At 46.4% G+C, this 25,760-nt stretch overlaps 1 protein-coding gene across 1 annotated transcript; it reads right to left on the reverse strand.

The window, feature by feature from the left end:
* Window positions 1-237: 237 nt before the first annotated feature.
* Window positions 238-25,393, reverse strand: iqgap1 (IQ motif containing GTPase activating protein 1). The gene is made up of 37 exons (XM_084682000.1): window positions 25,165-25,393; window positions 24,239-24,341; window positions 16,221-16,377; window positions 15,900-15,977; window positions 15,608-15,684; window positions 14,588-14,655; window positions 14,007-14,120; window positions 13,492-13,670; window positions 13,275-13,362; window positions 13,030-13,193; window positions 12,856-12,940; window positions 12,561-12,724; window positions 12,233-12,393; window positions 12,017-12,141; window positions 11,581-11,744; window positions 8,069-8,159; window positions 7,799-7,966; window positions 7,525-7,667; window positions 7,193-7,363; window positions 6,797-6,880; window positions 6,500-6,571; window positions 6,143-6,212; window positions 5,619-5,977; window positions 5,270-5,433; window positions 4,910-5,134; window positions 4,662-4,802; window positions 4,460-4,544; window positions 3,803-4,035; window positions 3,555-3,687; window positions 3,284-3,386; window positions 3,022-3,157; window positions 2,832-2,919; window positions 2,504-2,713; window positions 2,213-2,379; window positions 1,901-2,023; window positions 1,686-1,794; window positions 238-1,585 (listed from the first exon to the last, which is right to left on the reverse strand). Exons 1-37 carry the CDS (start codon window positions 25,208-25,210, stop codon window positions 1,472-1,474), a joined length of 4,962 nt encoding a protein of 1,653 aa, XP_084538126.1. The 5' UTR covers window positions 25,211-25,393; the 3' UTR covers window positions 238-1,471.
* Window positions 25,394-25,760: the final 367 nt, after the last annotated feature.

Here is a 25,760-nt window from a genome sequence, read left to right on the forward strand (position 1 = left end):
TAGTACCTGGCAGACATCATTTGCATTTAGCCTACCTGAAGGTCTATTCAAATTTTTTGCAGTTTTATAATACTTCCTATTCACCGTCATATTCAAACATTTAACTGCAAAACATCCGACTGACAATATTCTGCTATGGTTGCCATCTCTAAGTTCAGTTCTACTGTTTATGAGTCAAATTGACATATATGCATCCCAATGATTTCAGTGTATTAGAGTGAAATTAATACAAACAAATCATTATTGAAGCTTTATTTTAAACAAGTAAAACATTCATTGGACTGTAATGAGAATCAGACAGACAGCAAAGGAGAATATGTTCTGACACTGTTGTATGAGCCATTGTAACTAAACTTAACAAAATGGCTACAAACTACAAATAAGGAGACAGTGGATATATAATATGGGCAGTATAAAAAGATGTTTCCTAAAATAAGTCTAATTGTAATACAATTAATTCCAAGTGTTTCAGTTCATAAATCATGAGAAATCTACTAGTCTGTACACATTATACTAAAATACTGCACTCATTTGAAACACTTTGCACAGTGTATTATTAACTGGAAACGCATGTCTGAATATAGTAAAAACAACAATTTGTCTTTGTCTCAACAAAGGTTAGTTATACTGAGGACTAACAACACTTAAAATATAAATAGGACAGCTTTTGTTTATGAATTTATTTAACAAAAAGCATGATAAATCAAAAGTATTTTGAATTGTCAGCTTAAGCTACTCTTACAAATAATTTCTTACGGCTTGCAGTGACTGTGCAGCCTTTCATAGCAAGGACAAAGTAAGGGTGACCAGAGTGTTAAGGAACATGTTAACCCAATATATTGAGTGATAAGAATACTTGTGTCAAGTATTTCCTGTTACCCATGCGTGGTGCTTTGTGATCTTGTATGTAATAGAGCAAAGGCAGGGAGGGGCAGAGTTGGCGGGCCATGTTAAGACATTTTGTGTGGGCCAGACAGGAGACTCAGTCCCTGGGTCAGAGTGCTTTGGTAATAGGTGGTTACCAGGTGAATGCCAGGCCTGCAAAAGCCTACGCATAAGTACTGCACATCATTAGCTAGGCATCCTAGACACAGTTCCTGTTTTTACCAACACATTGAAAAAACAAAGAAATAAAAATATTTTTACACAGAACATTAATTCTACAAGCATTCATGCACAAGTAGTTTGCAAATATTCCAAGCAAAGTGATAATGATAAGAAACTATTCTTAAACTAAGCTACACAAACCACCATCCACCAGCCGTTCATCACGTGCTGGCACACTTGACATTGGAGAATAAGGCACAAGACGATGCTGAGGCACAAGTGTGGTAGTGCAGAGAAGACAATGGAGACAAAAACGTGTGCTGAGGAAAAGGCTTTTAGCTTGTGTCTCTTTAAGTGGGATGTTGTATTTTCCACAGTGTCCATAGCACTTTCCTCTCCCTTGCCTTTGCTCCGATTCCTCCCTCTATTTTCCATAAAACTTCTTATTGAGCAAGAAGATGAGGAGATTGACGTTGATAGTAGCCCTATCAAAAAGCTTCATCACTGCAACACCTTCATATTGCAGCTGGAGAAGATCCTGAGGGAAAGAATCAGACATACTGTTGTAATCTCATCAATCAAATTGTTGCTACAAAGACAGTGACATGATCCTGCTCACACTTGTCAATGTGTCATACCTGGTATTCTAACATCAACGTCTCCAGGTGTACTCCCATGAACTTGGCCTTCACATCGAACACTCCAACAGCTTCTGATGGCGAGATCTCAAAGATGACATTCTTAAACCTGAGGAAAGGACAGAGAAAACAAAGAGAATACGTTTTGAGCATACGGTACATCTATTTGCACTTTACAAGATTAGTTTAGTTATTGATTGACTGATTGATCTTACTGGTTGGTCTGCAGGTCCTCTATCTCGATGAGCACACCCTTTTCATGCAGGCGAGCGGCGGTGTATTTCTGAGACACTTGTTTACTCTTCTTGGCCTTGGCGTCACCGGGTTTCTTAGATAGTCTGAGGAGAGAAAAAGAGATTTGTACAGACAATGTTTACTTTCTTCCACCCACCCTATAACACAGACCCAGAACAGGAAGAACCACACAGGTATCTCAGGAGGATCTGATGGAGCATGTTGAGTTTTAACATTGCATGCTGAACGTAGACTCATGAGATGTGATAATGGGAGTTGATGCCAATACTTACTTGCCCTTGCTGGCCAGGTTGTCCATGCAGGTTTTGATGTACTGGTTGTAGTAGTCAATCTGCACATTGTAGAAGGCGGTTTTGGAGTTGAGGGCAGTATTTGTCTGCTGTAGCTTCACTAGTTCCGCCTTCCTTCGCTGGCGATACCTTCGCTGATTTCTGATGTCCTGGAATGAAGCAGAAAACCCATATTACGCCAGAATAAACATCAATCTCAAACAAAATCATTATATAAACATAACTTTATACACACAACATACACAATAAAGCGCTACAGTAAGAGAGCGCTACCTTGGCAATGTCGTTGATGAGGTCCTGGTAACGGTTCTCAGGGTGCACCTTGCCCAGCTCCGCCAGCCTCTCCAGGTTGCTCCTGATCTTGTCCTTCTTTCCCTGCAGTGTCAGGCTGTCGTCCACCACCGGCTTGGCCTGTTTCATCTTCTCAGGGGTCTTGGCATCTCGAATTGCCCTCCTCTGCATTGCACGCTGGTACTCCACTTCCTGTCAGGCAGAGAAATTACTGTGTTCATGTGGCATGGTGCAACTCAAAAGGTCAAAGGTGATCTTTTAGGGTGGTAAGTAAAGATAAAACCACCACCCCTCTTTCCATCCCACTGACCTGTTCTGGGCTGGCTGAAGATTCCAAGATCTCGGTCAGGGTCTCTCCCGGCTGGAAACGGATGACGTCCACGATCAGCCTCTTGGTGCTGAGGAGAAAGGGCAGATATCAGAGGTGTTAGAATGGGGCTAGAGGATTAGATCCAGCGAAGAGGCTAGTTCATCTCTGAAAGACCAGGAGAGATTCTTACTTGATTAGAAGGGTCTTGGCATCCATTTCTGCGTTGGCCTCTCCGGGGAGGTCAAATTTGTTGGTGAGGGTGAGGGACACCTCAGCCTTCCCCATCATCTCCTGGTTGGGGTCACCAGGGGGGAGAGGGCTCTCACCTGCAGAGGGGAGGGGGGGTTAGGGTCTTTCAAACAATAGGGAGAGAGCTGGACCCTGGTAGGAGTGATAAAGAGCAGGAGAGACCATCACCAGAGTAGACCATCACCAAGGGAAACAATACTCACCGATGAGGGACTCGATGGAGGGCACCTCTCCCAGGTCCTCCAGCAGCTCGTGGATCGGGTCGTTATGGTCTGGAGCTATGGCATCCTGGTGCTCCAGCAAGAGCTGCAGAGAGGAGGATATCAGAGACATGGACACACAAAGATGAAGAATGAACAGAAGAGGAGAGACGAGATGGAAGAGGAGAGAGAGAGAGATATAAGAGATAAGAGAGACAAGAGGATTGGAAGAGAAGAGATTGGTGCTGGGAGAAGAGAAACTGTGCCAACTGACCGTGTGTGTGTTGATGACTTCTCCAATGGAGATGTAGATAACAGGTTTGGTTAGAGTGACCAGGTCAGAGTACTCATCCACGTTGAACTTGTCTTCCAATGATGGGACGTCACATGCCGACAAAAAGAATCGCCTACAGTGAAGAAGAAGAATGGATTGTAGACAGGAACATCAACAACCAAGAGTAAAACAAACTACAGAAGAGGAAGACCAGAGAGGAAGTTCAGTCAAAGGTGCATCAGCCCCACCTGAACTTCTGGTAGGAGCTGCTTAGGTACTCATTGATGGGGTTCAGGTGGGCGTTGTCTCCAAGGAACATTTTATTGGATGCTGCATGCTGCAGCATCTTAGCGATTGACCCCAGGTTGCGCCTCTGGTCTGTGGTCAGCTGACCTCCAGCCGACAAGTCGATGATGTCGAAAGCATCAGGAGCCACGATGGCTGGGTTCATGTAGCGATAGTACAACAGGTTCCCCACGATCTAGAACAAAGAAAAACAACATGGTGTTCAGACGTCTGACATCCATAGACATGCAATGTAGGGAGTGTTTTGTAAGCAGGTGAGAGGAGAGCAAAGATAGGTGTAGCTCACCTTGTTAGTGAATGCAGATAAGAGACTCACCCCCCAGAGAGGAGAGATGGCTGGAGCAGGCCAGGGCCAGGGAGTGAGGAAAAATCAAAAGGGAGAACAGGATACAAGAGGTGGGGAAGCCACAAACGAAAGGAGAACAAGACAATTGAGGGAAAAATTGTGTAAAATGGAGAAAAGTAGAAGTGAGAGAAACAACTTTCAGTAGAGAGAAAGCAAGAAAAAGTAAAGCCCACCAGAATATCAGGCAGTAGAACAGAGGAAAGCTCAAGGCTGTGTTTAGCAGTATGAGAACTTCAGGGTGAGGGAAACAGACCTTGACCAGCTCATCTTCTGTGGCATCGGGAAACTTCTCGTTGAGGGTGTCCTTCAGCACCTTGGAGATGTAACGCATCCCATATCTGCCATACAGAACATAATCCCAGCTTTACTCCCAGCATCTTCAGTCCAAGGGGAGTAGGACTCTGGTAGGACTCCACAAAGTATACAGATAAAACGTACAAAAGTTCAGTACTTACGGGATTTTATCTACAGAGGAAATGATGGCGGACAGGAACTTGTCTGTCACGTTCCTCATGTTCTTGATAGAGGCTTCCAAGCGTGTCCTCACCTCCTCATGACTCATAGCTTGTTCTGGCGTCACTTCATAAGGAAGCTTACTGTGAGGGAGGGGGTCAGAGGTCATCAGTAAACAGTAAAAACTAACAGCAGTTTTAACCATGGTAGAAAATGAAGCCAGTGTCATGGACCAGGCCTCCACTTGTACCTGGCCTCTCCTGTCTGTGTCTCCATCTGGTTGACCCAGTTCTTGTAGATGTCCACTGGGTCAGTCTTGATGTTCAGTGTTTTGTCCTCCATGATCTCCTTGACAACAGGCGCTAGGATCTGCCGCAGAGCGTTCTGGCCACGAGCCCCACGGTTAAAGCTAACCACCATCTTGATGACTGTCGGGTTGCCAGTGACGATCTCCTGGAGCTGGTCCACTTTAGATCTGAGGACACACACAATAAATGTGAGTGAGAAGTCATGGGCAATGTTATAAAGCATCACAAAAGCCAATAGAAACAACGGTTGTCTTCCTAACAAGGAATTGTTGTAACATTTGTTGCAACAATTGTCTTCTCACTTTATCTCCTCTTGCAGTGCCGTCTTGAAGAGCTTGAGCAGAAGGTACTCCTCCCTCTGGTTGGAGGCGTAGTTGTACAGGGTGAAGATGACGGTGTCCATGAACTTGGTGGACTTATTCTGGGGCATCTGGAAGATCAGCTTGGCCAGGTAGGTGGGATTTGTCTGAGAAGAAGATGGAGCAGAGACAGATTACAGGAGATACAACGGTCACAATGAGATACAACTTCATTGTATCTGAAGTTGTAGAGAAATCTGTATAATATCTCTTCTGGTTACCCCTAGCAACACAAATGACACTATTTAACAGCCATAGGCCTTCACTAGGGTCCTGCTGTCATTCACCATACCTGGAGTAGGTAGAAGAGATACTGGTAGGCCTCTAGCTTAATCCTCTTCTCCTTACTCAGGGCCTTAAGGCCTCCCTTCTGCTTGTTCATCATGTCAGACAGTTGGATCATGTTCTTCTTGCTAAGCTTCTTGCTGTGGGACACCACCTCCTGCAGGGTGATCTTATTCTTCACCAGAAGGCCAATCTTGATGTCCATCAAGTTCAGGTCATTCTCCAGCTGTTGATTGGAGCGGATGTTGGTGACCACTTCCTCTCGCAGTCTCATCAGGTCCAGCTCTTCCTGGAAGTCCTGGTCACTCTGGTCCAGCAGGTGCACAAACTTACGCACCACTGCCATGGGAGGGTCGTCCGCGTTGACTAGAAGCACACATTTCAAATGAGTTTCAAGCTGACTGAGCTGACCATTTCAATTCTGTCATTCATTGTTTGTGTCAGTCCAGGTCATTGTGACCCCAGTTGGAAGCACGAATCATATCAAGACGACTTCTTTAGATTTCTAATATGAACACGTCCTCTACTTACTGAGTGTCTTGTAATCATCCCTGGCTTTGTTGGCTCGAATGAAGGCTTGGATCTTCACCACCTCATTGATCTGTAGAAGAGTAAACAGTGTTCACTTGTTAAATCAATACCAGATGGAAGGCCACAGACATCTTCTGTGCTGCAGGGGGTGGATGACCCAAGACATTTACACAGCTTCATGATAGTCTAGACTCATAAAAACCTAAAAGAGTCCAAGAGCAAATGTCACTGGATACGTCAGAGGAGGGCTCCATGTCGAGGGCTCCATGCATGTATGACAGCCTCTCTGTTTACTTTGCATGTTAATCCTCCACGTTATGCTCATCTTCATTTAAAGAACTGTGCAAAGCTACTCACATGGTCTTTGAAGTATTTCAGGCGGTCTTTGTATTTCTTGCGAGCTTGATGCATCCGAACCATTGCCTGAATCTGAAAAACATCAATACTCAGTTTCAAGCTGAATGCTCATGTACTTCTACTAATTAGTGTACAGTGCAGTAGCTTTGTGTTTACTGCATTGATGTTACGGCTAACTGTATAAATAAATGATCACAAACACTGTTCTTTGTCATCAAGATATCGAGAACCTCGAGCTTTCGGTCGAATCTACAAAGGGAACAGCCAGGCAACTTTGTGTGGGCCAACCTGACTTACCTTGATGGCGTCGTCATTGTGGTTCTTCAGATACTGCTTCCTGTCTTTGAAGTTCTTCCTCTGCTTGAAGCCCCTCCAGTGAGCCTGGGAGAGTTCACCAGATAAACAGGTCAGAGTGTTGCATATCTTGTAACATTTAGGATTCAGTACATATTCAAATAAAATGTATTTAGGGTCCATACTGGCTTTTTATGTGCTTTTGTCATTGATATGCCCCCTTGTGTTCTTTTTCTACCTCTCTTGTCTCCTCGAGACAGAACGATCTAACAAACAGTTATGTGTAGTACTGTATGTTATACAGTTACACAGATCCTCTCCTGGGTTGTTGTGTATATGATCTGATCTAATCTTGCAGTAAAGGGTGTGGCATTTGCATGACCCTGAGGTTTGTCTCACCTGAATGCAGTTGACGGATGATTCCTGGGACTTCAGGAAGTCAAGCCGCTCCTTCCGGCCATTCCTCACCAGGTAGCCACGGCAACGAGCCTGCAGCTTTGCGATCAGACTCTCATTGGCCAGCCACAGCTGCTCTCGGTTATAAGCGGTGGTTACCCCGGAAACCACAGACTGTTGGATAACAAAGAGAATGAAAGCGTAAGAGCTTCTTCATTGCTTACTATTAGAGCTGATAACTACTGAAGGCTGTGGGTTTGTACATAATCCCTTAAGTACTGTCCATTGCTGTCTCATCAGAGAGCAGTCTGGTGCTAATCTGAGGGCTGGGCTACCTGGATGTTGTCCTTGTCCAGATGGGTGTTGTTCTGGACAAAGCCCTCGGGCTCCACCCAGGTGCCCTCTCCGGTGCTCAGGTTGTAGTAGTAGTTGTGTCCTCCCTTCACCCAGTGCTTCATCCACTCACTTCCGTTATCCCCTGAGGAGAGGCACAGACACCTCCACAGGTTAACTCTGCTCATTCTGGCCAACCGCCCCGTCCCTCAATCCATCCATCTATCCATGCATCCATGCATCCATGCATCCATCCATCCGCCATGGTCTCCCTACCCTCTTTCTTCTTGTCCTCCTTGATCTTGGCCAGGTCATCCTGGTAGTTCTGGCTACACTCTGGTGTGACGCCGTAGAGTCCGACCCCAGGAGAGCGCAGGGCGGCCAGGGTCTGAGATGCGTCGCCGCTGTCCACCGCCTCGTTGATGGACTGGATGGCCTGCGAGACTGAGGGAGGAGAGACGGGGGCATCATGCACACTCCTCCCTTAAAGTAGGGGCCTACAACACAGAGGGGTTCCATGCATTTGAGATTATGCGTCATTCTTACATTGCAGTGCATCCTGGGTATCTTTATTGGCCATAAGTATGGCATTCTGGATCTCATCAAGCCACAGCACAGCAGAGGGATCCTGGGTCTCCTGGAGGAAGAAGATACACACACTATAAATAACAGCGTGAAGACAATTCAGTAAATACACACTGCACATAACAGCCTGAGGCCATGTTTCGACACAGTATAGGAGATCTGCATACAGCTGGAACAAAGCTGTGGAGGAGCACACAGCCTTCTGCTCCAAGTTACAAGTGTCGTTCCACTGAATGGCCACTTGAGGGCACTCTGTTCCTTCTGAAGGGCCCTGGGTTCGCTAAGCCGCAACCACACCATCAGGAAACCACAGACATGCCTGTGTCACACAGGTGTCACTCCGTTTGTCTCACAGCAACCCCAGGAGTACAAAGATACTGATGCACACAGTAGAAGATATGCACTTGCAGAGTAAGCAAATACCAAGGCAGCTTGGCTTACAAAAACAACAAGGTATATCATTGAATACAACAAACTTATTTTCCAGTTATCACCTAATTTTAGTTGACCTACTTAAGGATGATTTGCTAAGTACAAGTATGACCTAACCAAGTCAAGAACATTCCCCCACTCCTGAATTCACAGCAGACCACTAATGTAGTTGCAGATGACAACCACCAGATAGCGCCCCTCTCTGCTCCCATTGTCTGCTGCGGCTGGTTTCCAGAGTGAGGAGACGAGGCAATTAATTGGCCCAACAGGACAGGCCCCTCTTTGTGCCTCACGCCCGCTTTCCCCACCCCCTCTTGTCAGTTGCAGTAAAGGTGAGGGGGCCAGGGGAGAGTTTACAGATACCCAAACAAAAAGGTAGGGCTCCTTATGAAAAGCAGGTATAGCATGTCCTTGCATACACTAGCTACTAAATCTTCCACAGATCTTTATTTGAATTGAACACAGACGGGAGATAACTGGTATTTGTTTGAAAAGAATTAGAGCTAATTGCTATGTATTTTCCCCAGCAGTGATTCAACAGCCACTGAGGGCAGGTGGCAGAGCAAGGGTGTGGTGCCAATGTGGGCAGGGGAGCTTCAGGGCGTTTCACTGTGGAACAGCAGAGTACAACAAACTACTGCTGATTAGAAAATAGGAAGTGAAAGCTGGTGCTGTGGGCAGTTGAGGGCTAATCCTTCGTTCACAGTGACTAGCTGGCTAGCTACACATGCAACACAAGCCCATGAGGAAGACAATACCAACACAGATAATAAGGTCCAGATAAGTCAGTGATGCTCCATGACCTGCAGACACTTGGAGACAACTACCCCCCCCTGCACATCAGATGTGAAACACATGACAGCAAGCCTTTGAAATACAGCAGAAACTTCCTGATTTAACCACTTCCCTTTGTCGCTGTATTCATCTATATCTCTATACCTACCTTTACTTATCTGTCTATGAACTGCTGACCAATACAGTATATTCAACCTACCAGTGAGGCATTAGTAAAGAATGGGTGAGAGTGGGTGTGTGTTTGTGGGGGGGGGGGGGGGGGATGTCTAGGGCCAGTCTATAGCATATTGCCTAACAAGTTGAACAACAGTTTGGTTCCCATTGAAAGGAGCCTGCCTGAGGTAATGGTCAGCTTTCTTCCCTTTTAAGGAAGCAGACTGGTAGCCTAGCCTTGTTATTTCCTATAGCTGTGAAAAAAGAGCAGGAAAATTACTTGCTTTCTTTCCCCCCTCCCCACCGCTATCCTCCCCCCTTCTCTCTCTCTCTCTCTTTCTCTTTCTCTCTCTGACCAAGGAAATGAGGCTTGGCAACAAACAAGCATCATGTTCTCATTTCAGGACAGGAGAACTCCATGTCTGACCGATAGATCATGACGAGTAAAGCACTCCAGCCAACCTGGCTGAAAACACCAGAATGGATTACACAAACACACAGAAATAGGACATTGAAGTAAGCATACTTACATTTCCCATCTATACTACCACAGGGACTAATAAGACGGGGATCCAGAAGAAGAAAAAACCTACTGCAAGATTTATTCCATTACTGGTCTCCAACCTTATAATATTTTATACCTGTGTAATTCTGCAATAAAAGACAAACTCGCCAATACAGTGGAAAGAACTGTTCGTTCAGCCGAAGCTTCGGCCCACTAGAAGCTCTCATGACTTCCTGTGCAGATGCATTTGCTTCTACCCAGTCCTAACCTCAGTGAAACTGCTGCTGTGCGGAACCATCTGTGGTAAACCATAACCTGCATCTGACCTCTGACCTGAGCAGCAGCCCAACAATGTCAGTTCCATCATCTGTAGGAAACACACTCCAAATAAGGCGCTCCAACAGTGACATCATACTTGGAACCACTACAGAGATATGCAGGTACAAGAGTACCGTTCATCACCTCACCATGACAAGATAACACAGGTCAAATACACAGACAGAGGCTGCATGGGTGTGTATCTAATCTAACTCCCCAGTAACAAGGAGTCTCTGTGAACACTGAGAACAGCTAATTGTCTGGGCATTAAACAGAGCCACAAAGCTTGAATAACAGACAGTGCAAAAAAAGGGCCCCACACTATTTCAGTCTTTGCTTTGTTGTTATGCTGACAGACTTGGCGACAACACCGAAATTGTGCTGGAGACCAGAACAGGGGGATGAAGGGAGGAGTGGAAGAGAAAGAAGGAGAAAGAGGGCGGGAGGGGATAAAGATAAGCTAGAGAGACGGAGATCCAGGAAGTGAGGGGGAGCAGACGGAGACAGAGCATGATCCCACTATGACATCATTAAGGGCGGGGGAAGAGAGAGGGGGTGAGGCGTCATGTGGGGATGAGAGAGCTGAATCACATGGAGCTCTCTCTGGGCTTCTGGGGAACTTCCTAGAGAAAAAAAAAAACAGACTTGGCCCACCACCTAATGATATTACTGAAGCAGAGGTAATTGTATAATTTGAATGTCTACATGTGGACTGTTTGAAAAGAAATGTACATAATGGTTGCATAACCTGTATATTCTCTTAACAATTGCTACCCCCATTGAACATCAATAGCCATTTGCCGTGTACAATAGGCCAATGGCAATAGTGCACTGCCATGAATTCAATACCATGCTGATACCTTGTCCATCGTCACAGTGAGGTAACTGTAGACAAGCTGTGTTTGCATAATAAACCCCATGTTTGCCTACTGCTCAAGCATCATTCTGACCTTGGCTAAACTCCTGCGGGCATCCGGACACTGAAGGCTCATCTCTGACCAAACAAGTCCTGTCATGATAAACGGTCTCTCTATTCACTGATAAACAATGGGCTCTGATAGAATCTCACCACCAGATGGGAGCTGAAAGGTCCAGCCCTCAGCCAACTCATTTTATCCACAATAAGGACATCAAGACTTTGGGAATCCCCTGAAACTCTTACTGTATACGTGTGTGTGACTGTCTGTGCCTGATTCTCTGTGTATACGTGCGTATGTGTGTGCAGTCTGAGCAAGTGTGTGTGTGTGTGTGTGTGCGCATGTGGCCTTACATGTGCCTTCTCTCTTCGAGCCTCCAGCAGTTTGTCATAGTAGTGCTGGGCCACAGAGGGGTCCACGTCGGTCAGCTTGGCCGAGGGGTCCTGGAGGGCCTCCAAGGTCTTTGGAGGATCCCCTTCATCCAGAGCCTCGTTGATCTGACCGATGGCTGCAATACCTGCACACACAAACCCAAGGCCTAGGCATGGTGGCTGACATATAAAGCATTCAAAGGCTAAAGAGATTCTTTAACACTCTGAAAAGGGACTATGTTTCTGACTCACTGACTGCTTATTCTGAGGAAAATGTAAGATTTGATCCAGCTAAAGTTCAATACTTAAGTTGATATAAGACCACAGGATATAGGGTAACGATTTCAAAAAGAGAGACGTCTTGTGTGTATGTGTGTGCACGTGTATGGTTGTGTGTGTGTGTGTGTGTATCACTCACGTTCATGCTCCTCCTGTATAGTCAGATTGACCTGGTCTATGCAAGCTTGGATGTCGTTCCAGGTGAGATATTCACATCCCTGCTCCCTGGCTGCTGCCTTTAGACGCATCAGCTCGTCCATGTACCTGGTGGGCAGGGGTGAGAGCCATGTCATCTCTCAGGAACAGCAGACCAGGGACAGGCCACCTCTCTCCCTGTCAGTGAGCGTGTGCATACCTCTGTGCATATTCGTCCTCCACGTTACTCAGTCCTGTAACCGAACTGGCCAGCTGTCTCCACAGGGCCGCCCTGTCACCCACGTCAAGCGCTCTGTTCATCAGGACCACCGACGACAGCATCTCCACGGCAACCAGCAGCTCTGGGTGAGACAGGGATGCCTGGGAAACAGTGAAGACATGTTGTGTTTATCAGCTCACTAACACACTCGCTGATAGGCATAATACAGATCATATAGAGTGTGTGTGTGTGGGGGATATGTGTGTATTTGTGGATCCGTGCACGTGTTTGTGCATGTACCTGTGTGTGTGTGTGTGTGTGTGCGTACCTCCGGGCTCTGCTGCTGCAGGCTGGCCAGCTCTCTCTGGTAGAGGTCGGCAGCACTGGGGTAGACCTCGGGCAGCTGGGCGTCAGGGTTCATGAGCTCTGCTACCGTCTGCTCTGGCACGCCCGCCGTGATGGCAGCGTTGATCCTCTTTACGGCTAGCAACACTGAACACATGGCACAGACGGTGAGAAGCACACTAGACGCACGGAAAATACAAACGTCAGACCCCACACGTCTCGTCCCTCAATCCGTATGCTCATCGCTGCTGGGGATGTTACGAAACGTGACGGCTTACTCTTCTGGTAGCCTTCGGCAAAGTCATTTGCGACGTCCACTCCGCTCTGTAACTCATCTTTGGTTAAGGCGTCTCCTGGACTGGTCTGAGAAAGAGAAGTTAGCGGTTTAAAAATAGAAATGAACCTTGACTTGACTGTGTCTATGGTCAGAGCTGGGACCCAGCTCTTCCTACCTGGTCTTTGTTCTCACGGTCAGCCATCAGCTGCTTGAGATACCAGCCCTTGTTCTGGGACTGGAGGCCGTGTAGGCCCAAAGCCTGGCTCCGGAGTGCGTCATACAGCCTGTCCTCATCACCACTCATCAGGGCCTGCTCTGCCAAACTCAGGGCACTGGACACTGATGGGAAGAAGATAGGTAGTGAGGACTGTGCTTTGGTGTATGTGTGTGCTTCAGTGTTTTGTGTGTGTGTGCACTTACAGTTGACCTTGTTGACATTGCCCTGGATCTCAGCCTGTGTCAGCAACTCCTCATAGATGTCCCGCTCTGCGTCAGCATTCTCCCCCAGCTAGACCGGCAGCAAGAACAACATCAGGGTCACCACACACACACACACACACAACTGCAACACAACACTGCTCCCAGGTATCGTTCACTGTCTGCTACATGTACATTCAGAGGGGGTCAGATGTCCTACCCGCTTGCGTGAGTTGGCCACCTTCTCTCCCTTGGCTTGGTATAGCATGTCCTGGTAGTGCTGGGCAGAGCCCTGGTCCAGCTGGACCAGCATGGCGTTGGGGTTCTGCATGGCCGCTATGGTGCCCTCCGGCACCCCATGGTCGATGGCATCGTTAATGGCGATGACCGCAGCGTGTACTAGGGAAAGGGGAGGATGGTCATCAACTAGTCTAGGTATAATGTCTGCTTGTGGCTACTGACTAGGCTGTACTCTTCCACACACAGAAGAAACAAGTGTTTCTTTCATAAAAGTGATGTAATCATTTAATCAACATTATGCAATGCGAGTCCTGTTTCATGTGAGCTGACGTCATCATGTAAACATTTGTAGGAAGCCCCTGATGCTCAAACCCTTAGACCCACCGCCTAATGTTCAACCCATCCTTGACCACGCCCCCGATAGCTCTACCCAAGCCCTCCCCCCTGAAACTCAAAGTCTTAGTCCTCGCCCCCTGGTGTCGGCACTGTGCTCACATGCTGCCTCGTCCACTGAGAGCTCATTGGCCAGGATCCCGCCAATCTTGCTGAAAGCAGGCATCTGGATTCCATACTTCTCCAGCTCACTCTTCATGTTGTTGATCTCCTCCTCTGAGAGAGAGAGGGAAAGAGAGGAGGGGAAATCCACAGAGGGGAGAGATGAGAGAGAAGGATGAGTCTGGGCCAGCCAGTGTGGGATAGTCAGATCACTGGCTCAGCAGTGAACAGAGCGGGAACACAGACGACAGGAAAAACTCAGGAGTCACTAATGAGTTTCACATTGCCCTGCAGACTGGTGCCTAGTGAAAAATCCCTGTCAGTACTGCTGCTACTGAAGCATTTGAGGCCTACATACACAACACCACACTGCTCACTCTTCTTCACTGATGCCTGTGTGCCTTTACACTCTGGAAATACCATGAGTCACTGTGCTGCCTTTAGCATCCAGCATTTACCATGTTTAAGATACAGTCCTGTGAGGGGGGGGGGGGCAAGTTATGCTGGTTGTCTAAAATATCTGAAGTGGTGTGTGACAGAAGGGTTATGGATAGAAACAAAAGACACACACACACACTTACCAGTAAAATCCACCTTTCCATACAAGTCCTGGATCTGAGGGGCGAGGCCCAGCTTGAACAGGTACAGACTAGGTAGAGACAGGTGAAATGGAGAGTTATACAATAACAAGGCCAGGGCAGAAGCCATTTCCAACATAGACCAGGCAGGTCATTACAGGCTGGGTGTGTATGACAGTAATGGTAGGAACACAATTACACTCCTGCTTTTCTATTCTTCTCATAACCAGGCTGTTGGAACAGTTTTCTGGCATCTGTGTGCCACATCGGGCAGGGGGGGAGAGGGGGGGAGAGGGGGGGGAGGTCTCTTAAAGTCAACAACAAGCCAGTCATGTAGTCCAGAGAACACACGTACATAGACGCACACACACACACACACTTTCTCTCTTCTACCTCCTGCCCCCCTTGGCTGTTACCCAGGCCCCACTCTGTTTTGTTGGTTGACTTCCTGACTCCAGAGGCCTGATTTACAGCCTCGGGGTCTCCCATCCATTTTACTTTTGACTGGAACATTTTATTAAAACAGACTCCACGACTGCTATCATTGCCGTTTGGTGCAGAATGCCTCTCAACGGGCAAATGGGCCCGTTCACCTCATAAAAGTGAACTCAAGTAAGTTAAAGATATTCAGAAGACAGTGTAAGCGAATCTGCATTTTCAGATTCACACACCCAAGTCATCAAGAGCAAACTTCATAGGCTGATGGGGGAATTTAAGCACTGGTGAAAGAGGAAGTGTGTTGTGACCTGAGCCTTCAGTAGCTCATGTTTCCATGTTTTTTGTGGAGCTGACATAAAAGGGGAGGAATTGGTAGCACGTGACTGTGACTACAGCACCAAGTTTTAGAAAAACATGACATCACTCTGAGAACGTCCTGAATGGAGGATAACGAGACATCATGGGTGGTGGTACTGTACCATCCAGAGTGTTCCAGAGTGTGGGGGACATTTGGTCTGATGGCAGCAGATATATGAACGCGTTTCAGTTTCAGTATGTGTGTCAGTTTGTGGGGGTGTGTCCCACCTCAGAGCATGTATGCAGTAGATGCATCGTGGCATGTTTTTCCTGTCGTAGATATCTGTGGTCTCCGGGTAGAAGATCTGAAAGGGTCACATGGATCAGGTTGGTTACAAGGAGAAGGCAGGGAGGGGTTCCAGACATGTCCCCGCATGCACCACAGGAGTAGGTTTGTATGGCAACATGAAGGATTGCACAACAAAGAAACATTGTTTCCTGGTATTGTCATTCAGAGACTGAAAGAGGCTTGAGAGAGATCAGTCGTCCTGGGTGAGTGGGGGAGTGTGTGTTCACCCACCTTTGGAAGACCCTTCTCTGTCATGGCATTCAGCCACTGGATGACATTGTCTGTGTGTCTGAAATGGAGCCCTGTGGCCTGTAGAAAAGAAACACACAAACACACACACAATAAACACAAACGTATACACTTCTATACACACGGACGTCATTCTCTCTATACAAAGTCTGACTCAATCATGGAGACATCTTATTTTCTGAAGTGCTTGACTGGGTATGCCCCCTCATCAGTGTTCGATGCGGGGTCAGGGTGTGGATTGGGGTGCGGGGTCATGGCGGGAGGCTCGGGGGGCGTGGCAAAGGGTCAGGGTGAGGCCTTCACCTTGTAGCGGGTCTGCTCGCGGTCATAGATCTTCTTGATGGACACGGTGCGAGGGGCGAAGAAGTTCCCCAGTTTGGCCAGGTAGACGCCATTCCTGAGCCCCTCCTCCAGCTCTGTGGTGGGGGGCAGCTCCTCGTCCAGACACGCCTCCATCCAGCTGAGAGGAGGCACCACTGACACGTTACAACACAGCTGAGCGCAAAGCACACACACACACGCACATTCAAGACCCACACCAACCCACAATGACCTGGGAGAAACAGGTCAAAAGAATGAGCACATACCCACACACACACACACACACGCACACTGTGATGCCACCACAAACATAGTCATGAAAATACACACACACACCCACACACTCTGCAACACTACCAGATATATTTACTCACTGGCGAAGCAGCACGTGAATAGAATATTTACATGAGTTATGTAGCAGCAGAACCAAAAATGAACAGTTCTAGAAAATGCTACACCCCAGTAACAGTAACTAAGGGCAACAGGAGAGAGGGAAAGAAGCTGAGGGTTGAAAGAAGTTCAAATGACGCTGTGTTGGTTCACTCACTGTGTCTGGGATGTCAAATCCAGCCCACAGATACGAGGACAGTCCTGTATATGACCCCTCTTGTCCTCGAGACATTTTTACGTCTACCTGCAAGTGGACTTGTTCTGACGCATCAAGTCTGCATAGTTGTGACTCTGCTCATCCTTAACTTCCAACCAAGATTGCATAGAACATAATCATATATTTATTCACACAAAATAAAAACCTTAACACTCTCCTCCTCCCATCTTCTGAGTTCTTAGCATTCCCTCAGCACGACATTTTAATTCCCTGAGGTCAGACAAGGAGCCACATTCTTACTATGAGCATGTTTTAGTCCTGGGCCACCAAGGAACCATGCTGAGGTGACTAGCTATCATACAGACAGGCTAGGGAGAGGTAGCCACACAGACAAACAACCAACAATCTAAGCAGCCCGGCATTTCTACTGTATTTACCAATGGGTCCGGTAAACGCTATGGTGAGTCACACTTCCTACATTATGTCCTTCCTTTGTTGACACAGTGTGATGAACATGTTCTCTGATATGAAATACCTCTGGCTCAGTGAAACATCACAGAGGACAGCGCTGAGGTCAGACAGAGCCCTCAGAGGAGAGCAAACACTATCCCTCTCTCCTTCCCTCTCCTACAAAAACACTCTCCCACTCCTCTGTAACTCTGGCCTCTGCTTTTTAACCAGGCCACAGTAGGGTGAACTGTATCCTGAATACAACAAAAGAGTCTCTCTCCAGCTCTCCCACGCGCACAAACAGGAACTGCAGCAACAGGCTAACTAACCACCAGCTGAAATAACTCCCCCCACAGGAAGTCATGACACAGGGTCTCCAGACACAGGCCTCCTATTCAGACCAACGTGGCCAGCCATGGGGCAGCGGGGCTCGGGTGGGACAGGCAGGGACAACCCCCTCCTTTCACTCTTGCATGGAGCAGTGAAAGGCTCCATATTTATAGATATTTTATCAGGGTGACACACCCTGCCCAGCCAAGCACAAACACAGACACACCCTCCTGACATTGCCAGTCAAACTAATTAGTCTCTAGAATGCCAACTAATTTATTGCAAAGGGACTAGCACCAAGATAAAGTTGTCACCCTGACACATGCAACAAGCAAGTGAGACATTAAAAAGTGACCACAACCAGACATTAAAAAGTGACTACAACAGAAATGTTGTCTGGAACAGGCATTACAGATACATTTCACAGGGTTGATTTCTAAGCTGTGAGGTAATGTTGTAGAGGGAGCAGAGTCACTGGAATCCTTTACTTCCTGCACACGACAGGAAGCCTCAGACAGCCAACAGGTCAGAGGTCACTCTAATAGGAAGAGGCCGCTACCTTCCGCTGTCTCTTCAGGAAAGTATACTGACACCTCTCGAATACAGGCACTTCCCAAACGGGAGGCACTCCTACTGGGACACATTCCTAGACGTGACATATAGTAAGAAGCCAGAGGGCTGGAGTGTAATAGGGTGCAGAGAAGACCCAAACGGGGAACAGAGCTGAACCACAGCTGGCTCAGCAGAATGATCCGGAGGCCTCTGTTCCAGCTGGAGATCACTGCTCTCCACCAGGAACTAGATGTGTTGCTGGAGAGAAGGAGTCCCTATCTCGTGCTCCCTGGAGGAGCACCTCCCCCTCCCAGGCCTCTCCCTCAAACACACACATCCTGCTTCCTGTTCCCTTCCCATGTCCAATCCGTGCCAGAATGATATCCTGTGTCGCCATGATGCACTCTGGTCCTTCCTAAAGTCGACCATAGGAGGAATGGACGTGGACGCAAAGTATCCAACACAAGTGTCTGTGGTTCCTCCAGAAACTGACAGGTGGACTCGAACTAGGGACGAGACCTGAGGACAGTGAGAAGGTCAGGGAGAAGATCAAAGAGGCAGAAAGGATGACTGACTACAGACACACCAAAAGGTGGAGAGAGAGTATGTTGAGAGAGTGTGCGTGCGTGGGTCTGTGGATAGGTATGTTTATATAAGGCGATGCCTGGAAGGGAAAGGCAAATGTGCGGTGTGTCTTATCTACATTGAGCACAATGTCAAGGGGACAGAACGAGTTTGCTTTTCATGCAGTCATGCCTCCCCCCCTCCATCTCCCTATCTGCCTCTTTCAGCTCTACAAGTGGTACAAGACCTGGTGAGAGAGCTCCAAAGTGTGTCACGTCACCCAGCCAGGAGTTAAAGAGGCGGGGCAAAACCCAACCTATCTACGTCACAGCCACCTTTCTATGTCAGATCACAGATGGTTTATATAACCTGCATTCTGTTACTCAGCTGGTACGATGCAAAGACAAAGTAATTAACACATAAAACACTCAGAGACTGCAGGTAGGTGTGTTCTGATATCTGCAATTGATTTCGCCAATTGTTGCCGTTGTTGCTAAATTCAAGGGGGTGGAGCTTTGGCTCCTTCAGGCAACACGCCCCCCCAGTATCAAGCAGAGAAGACTGCTGATTTTCTCACAATTTTCAAAACCTAATTTAACATACTTGTCAGTGTTTCATTGGAATTTGGATGGGTATTTAACAGCACATTCTTCTGTGGTGTGATGAACTGTGAAAACTCATTTTCAGTTCTGCTTTACAGCATCTTTAAAGGTAAAGTGTGTCTGGGTTACACAGCAAAAGTATAGACTGCCCCATAACAGTCTCCAATGCAGAGGGAGAATAAGAGAGGCTTATGCTTTCCTGCACAGATGATGATTCCAGAGACAAAGCCCACTGAGACGAAGGGAGAGAAGAAAGGGCAGGAGTGAGTGGAAGAGAGAAGAGGATGAGAGTGTGAGCCAAATTACCCATTACATGCTTTACTGCAACACTGGAATTCTGGACTGACTGACCCCTCCCAAGTCTCATACAGTTACAGGGCAGCTGATACACTATTCAGTGTGTGTGTGTGTGTGTGTGTGTGTTGTAAATCAAAAGAACATACAGATGATACAAATACAACTTCTCAGATCTTGGGCTCCTAGCAACCATAGCAGCAGCCCCAATCTGACCCTGCAGTGGTGAGCCGTCATGGAGGAGTGTTCTCAGGCTTGTGAGAGGACAGCTCTGTGCTCCGTGCTCTGTGGAGCGCCCCTGGAGGCTTCACACAGTTAGCCCATTCATCAGGATCACCCCCAAACATCAGGAGTTCCATCCACTCCAATCTTACCACGTCAATCCCAGCCCCCAGGGCTGGGGTCCATCCCAGAGGTGTGATCATCCCGGGAGCAGCTCATAGTCTCCTCTCAGCTGTAGTCTCTCTCTTTCTCCCTCTCCTCAGTGTTATCAGGTGTAGTCTCTCTCTCCCTCTCCTCAGTGTTATCAGGTGTAGTCTCTCTCTCCCTCTCCTCAGTGTTATCAGGTGTAGTCTCTCTTTCTCCCTCTCCTCAGTGTTATCAGGTGTAGTCTCTCTCTCCCTCTCCTCAGTGTTATCAGGTGTAGTCTCTCTCTCCCTCTCCTCAGTGTTATCAGGTGTAGTCTCTCTCTCCCTCTCCTCAGTGTTATCAGGTGTAGTCTCTCTTTCTCTCTCGTTCCTCAGTGTTATCAGGTGTAGTCTCTCTCTCCCTCTCCTCAGTGTTATCAGGTGTAGTCTCTCTCTCCCTCTCCTCAGTGTTATCAGGTGTAGTCTCTCTTTCTCTCTCGTTCCTCAGTGTTATCAGGTGTAGTCTCTCTTTCTCTCTCGTTCCTCAGTGTTATACGGTGTAGTCTCTCTTTCTCTCCCTCTCCTCAGTGTTATCAGGTGTAGTCTCTCTTTCTCTCTCGTTCCTCAGTGTTATCAGGTGTAGTCCCTCTCTTTCTCAGTGTTATCAGGTGTAGTCTCTCTCTTTCTCAGTGTTATCAGGTGTAGTCTATCTCCCTCTTATCTACATCTTTTCAGCCAGTGGGGTTTACCCCAGGCTTGTATCTAAACCAGAAGGGTGACTTCTAGAACACGCAGCAGCAGCGGCTTCATAGGCTATTGGCTGCTTTCTTTATTGTTCGACCCACATCCCTCTCTCTATCCCTTCCTTCATTCCCTCTATCATTCCACCCCCCTCCCCTTTTTCAGAGGCAGGTGGAGAGTCAATACCTCTCAGAACATGTCACTAGGCTGTTGTCCTCACAGCTGTAACCTAGCAACAAGAGACAGAGTAAAGGTATTCAACCGGCACTAAGACTGGCATACTGTCTAACTTGACCCAAGTCGATATCCAATCACAAGAGGCTATCAGGGACATTTCAAAAGACCAAAATAAATCAAATTAAGGAGATGATTATCCTCACTGCTCAGGGAGATCACTTCCCACACCACTCAGGAGTTCAGAGATTACATAACTAGCCACTGCAGCATAAAGCCTGGAAATGAGTTGAAACAGGAAATGATTCTGAAGCTCCCTGTACCTGAGGGAGCTGGTCTGCCAGTGCAACATTCCACACAGAGACTCTATAAACAATTCTGGTAATGAAAGGAGAGATCTGGGATATTTACAGTATATTAACAGACTTAGCTGACTTGGTCCTATGGCTGGGTGCTGTGTGTTCAGCTAAGCTTTAGCTTTCCTGCATGACGTGATTTACACATCAAACGACGGTTAGGGTGATGAAGACAAGCAGAGAAAGAGAAACAAAGAAGAGAGGGAAAGAAAAGGAGATAATAAATATGTTACCTTGCTGTCTAAGAGATATGTCATACATTCTGACCATAAAGCGTCTCTTTATTGCAATAGCAACGTAGCTCTACTTCACTGGAAGGATTTCATGCATGCAACTATGGCTTGTAACTACAAGGTCCTGCCGGAATCAAAGAGATTATGAGAGAGATATGCCTCAAAGGCTTCTTATTTTATTGACTAAACAAACATGTGTGCAGTCTTTTACACACAGAAACAATGAGCTAAGCCCTCTGGATTTTCTGCAGTGCATATTCATCACTGTGAACAGGAGTGTGTCAGTATGTGACACCCCGGAGGGTTCTGGGCCATGTCAGGTATGAGCAGGTGTGGTTGAAGCTGGAGCTATGGATATAGAACAGTCCTCCCTCCTCGCTCTCTCATGCAACAGGACCAGTTCTGTGAATGTGCACCACACCACCCCGCAGGGAGGAACATACCGGGGATAGCAGTGTCATTAGACAATAGTATTCCAAAGAACCTGACACATAGACATTCCATTACATTTGTTTACATTCCCTTTACATTTTTGAAAATTTCATCAAAAGCAAGTATTAGTGTTAGTGTGCTACATGCTCAACACGGTCCTGTACATTACAGTTGTCAGAGTGTTATCAGATTAAGACTCACGGAACCATAGTTCTTCTCGACTTTCAATAACCGGACACTCCCATTGCTGGAAGTCCCTCTGGTTCAGTTATCCACGCTACTCTAGGTTTCAGGTGGCTCCGGGAAAGACACGTAGAGCAGAACCACAGCCATCATTCACCTCAGGCCAGAGTAAACAAAGACTCCCTCACAATCACTGCTCTTACTGGGGCACCAGGGGAGGGGAGGGAACACACACACACCCTCTCTCTTTCAGAAAGGGCAATCAAGTCGCCCCACACTGTCCCACTGAAAAACACTGTCACAAGAAAACACTTAAAACAATTAGCGTTGCAGTGCTGTGAGATCTGTGGCCAACTGACAAGCTCATGGTGATGAGGAGAGGCTGACTCCCAACAGTGAAAACACAATCTATGTCAGACCTGTTGAACTGAGGTTACCTTGCTCGACTTTCATTTTCTACACAGAAAGTCTAGCCTACAGTGTCTGCACCCACACTACAGTACAGTGTCACACAGCAGTGTCTGTGTGCACACGTTGCCAAGCTTTGAGGTATATCAGCAGAACTATACAGGCACAACACATCATGGAAATGAGCGTTACTGTATATCTCCAAGGCCTAGTTTGCATCATGATACAGCATACATATCAGGGAGAAAGAGAGAAACTCAAAAACACCTGGGAAGTATTTGCTCATGTGAGAAGCATTCTCTTCATACCACATATTCAGGCATGAGCACTTGCTCCAGGCTGCCCCCCCCCCCCACACACACCTAGGAGTTCACTTCTGTGTCACCTGAAGCTCACTTTCTCTTGAGCATGACAGAAAACAATGTGCACCACCCACCTTCAAGAAAAGGCTAAAGATGCACTTGTTCCAGGAGAACAGCGGTACTTAAGAAAGATTTGTTGGATCCAATGTTAGGTTATTTCCTCTAGGAACACAATGACACTTATTGAGTGGCTTGTTGCACTTGTTGGTTAGTTTTTAACTGATTTACTTGTACTCACTGTAAATTATATTATTGTTGCTTGCTTTCTTACAGGTAAACTCTCGCACTTTTGACGTTCATGTTGTTTAACTACATACTCTTATGTTTCTTCCTATGGCACTTATTTGTTTTTCACAATGTATGCTTCATGTTTTGGTTACCCGCAATATTTTTGGGGCTATCACGTTGTTTATGATCATTGACCTATGCACTTTTTGTAAAGCTCTCTCTTGGAAGTTGCTCTGGATAAAAGCGTTTGCTAAATAAATAAATGAAATGTAAACCTGAGAATTACAGTATACATGGAATGTACCGGATGAAAATACTACATTTTTGCCAGAATATTTAGAAAATAAAGATATGTCCAAAAGTTAATCAGAGCAGATAATCTAAAAATTCAAATCGTTTTTTTAAGGCCATCTAAAGAGCATGCAGCATGTAAGTACTGAGGGAGCCCGGGGGTCGGACAGAGAAGAAGAGGAGCGAGAGAAGAGAGGTGAAGAAGAGTGGGATAGGAAGTGAAATCTGAAAGATGAGGGGGAGAAGAGTATACACATACACAGCAGAACATACAGTCAAGCCCGCACCGGAACCAGTTACTATGACAACCGCGGGTTTCTGAGATACTAAAATCAACAAGGGACTGAGTCACTGAGTCACTTCCTGTTGCACTTGCTCCTTCCTCTTCTGGGTTAGTGAATCAACCAAAGTGCCTGCAACATAGGCAATCACCTTTTACACCCACAAACTGCTTTGCAGTCTGGTGTCTGAATTACTGATGGATAACAAAACCTTACTTGATGAATCTCAACAGAATCTGAAAAATTAAACCATCGCGTCCACACTGACATACAGAGTTGTCAGTATAGCTCGTAGAATATGGTGCACAAGGAAGTCTGTTATTGGGAACCAGCCAGATGTTGAGACAGACGCTGTCTCAACAATTGCAGCATGTCACCCTGCAACAACTGGTCATGCAACACTGGGTCAGAAGCCATATCTAGGAGCAAGTCAGTAGAACACCTATGGAAGGTGAAGGCATGGGAGTCCAGGAGACTTTGCATGCACCTCACTCTTTTTCATACTGTGGTGAGAATCACCATGTGGCCACATTCACATGTGAGCAGGTGTGAGCGTGTTGTAAGGTGTAACTACAGCAGAGAGCAGGGCATAGAGAACAGCAATGTCTCTCTCTCTCGTTGTTACCGTTTGGCCTCCTCAAGGTGACAGAGATACTCGTAGGCCATGTTCTGCTGCCTCCTCTCGTCCATCTCCTCAGCTGTGAGACGCTCCACTCCATCCAGAACAGCTGTCATCCAACAAACACACCACATTATGCAAACATTCCTACTTCTGATGTAAAAAGCTGAAGTAGTGATGATACAAAGCTCAGTTTTGTTGGGGAACTTGACAACACAGAGGTCTTGTACAAGTGTACTCATGCCATCTAACCATCTGCTTCCTTTGTTTGTTAATTCATTTATAAAACATTGAAATAAGTCAGGCTTTCAGAGAACTTGCCTAGGTCTACTCAGTGGATTGCCCTTGCTCTAGATAGTTCAACTTACTTTACCGCAGGATATACAACGGTAAAATGACCAATGACAAAGAGGCCGAGAGAGCAAAATGTATAGGTCGTTAATTAAACAGCACCTGAGGTTAGTTGCATATGTGGAATGTTATTTCTGTTGTGGAAGTCATTCTGAGACCATAGAAACCGTAAGTGAATGGCTCGTTCCTCTCTTAACTCTGTTAAGGTAGAGGACCAACCGAACACCGACTAACTTTCAAGAAGAAAAGGACTAGACAGCAATAGATCAAAAGGCTAACCCATTGTCTGTTTATCTTTTTCGAATACAATCTTAACCAGTCTTTGTAAATATAGTAAAATTAAACAAAGTAGGAAATGAGTTCATATGAATGAAAATGCGGAAGTCAGCTCCTACCACGCTCTCAAAAGTTATTTTTTCTTCATAAAACTATACTTCATACTAATTTAAAATGTATCTTTAAACAGTAGTTTTGCGACTGAACTGACACGCAACTGAGCTGGGCTCTGGCAGAATTTATCTTAAACGTTTTCCCTATTTTGGAAATCAAGGTGTGCAAAAAAAAAGTTTCCTTATACTTACACCCATATCTTGGCCGAAGCCCGTCTGCCTCGTCAGAAGTTGACATCCTTTCTAGACAAATCAAATAATCCCCAGTCCCCGGTTAGATTTTGTAAAGTTATAGTTTCGTTTGCACACTTTTGTCCACTTAGCCTATCTATATGCGAATATAACCAAAAGTTCGGGAAGGCGCTCTCGGCCCTCCTGTTCCTCCACAGTCTAGGCTCAGAATTTTTTCTTCTTCAAACCCTCACTGATGTCACATTGGGTGTGTTCCTTCCTAAATCCAAAAGTATGCGCTTCAGGAAACACCCATCAGTTGATCTACAAAACTGCAGGTGTAGCGCCCTCTGCAGGCCTAATGACAGATTTAGCTCAAGTTTATTATTAATTTGACAGCGGCAGTTTAATTTCAAACAAGAACATGTTTTGCCTTAGTTTTAACATAAACATTTACTGAATGGGTTGGTTGTTTTAGAGATTAATGTAAATCTTGATCCAAATTTCTCTTTCAAGATTGGCCTTGTCAACCATTTGGAGCTTCTTAAACAGTATCCTCTAATATCTCGGCAAAGGAGTAGCCTTTTCTTAGGGCCCAGTCATACAATAATTTAAGT

The sequence above is a fragment of the Hypomesus nipponensis genome, chromosome 19, assembly GCF_054491055.1.
Source record: "Hypomesus nipponensis isolate SF chromosome 19, ASM5449105v1, whole genome shotgun sequence".
Lineage (NCBI taxonomy): Eukaryota > Metazoa > Chordata > Actinopteri > Osmeriformes > Osmeridae > Hypomesus > Hypomesus nipponensis.

What these genes read in the sequence shown, in the direction of transcription:
- iqgap1 (XM_084682000.1), bottom strand. Translation starts at nt 25,210, where the DNA reads ATGTCAACTTCTGACGAGGCAGACGGGCTTCGGCCAAGATATGGGT. An exon ending in GAGGACGAATATGCACAGAG is followed by an intron (nt 12,142 to 12,232) that starts GTATGCACACGC and finishes CCTGCCCACCAG; the next exon opens with GTACATGGACGAGCTGATGC. An exon ending in TCCTCTGTAGATAAAATCCC is followed by an intron (nt 4,545 to 4,661) that starts GTAAGTACTGAA and finishes TCTGTATGGCAG; the next exon opens with ATATGGGATGCGTTACATCT.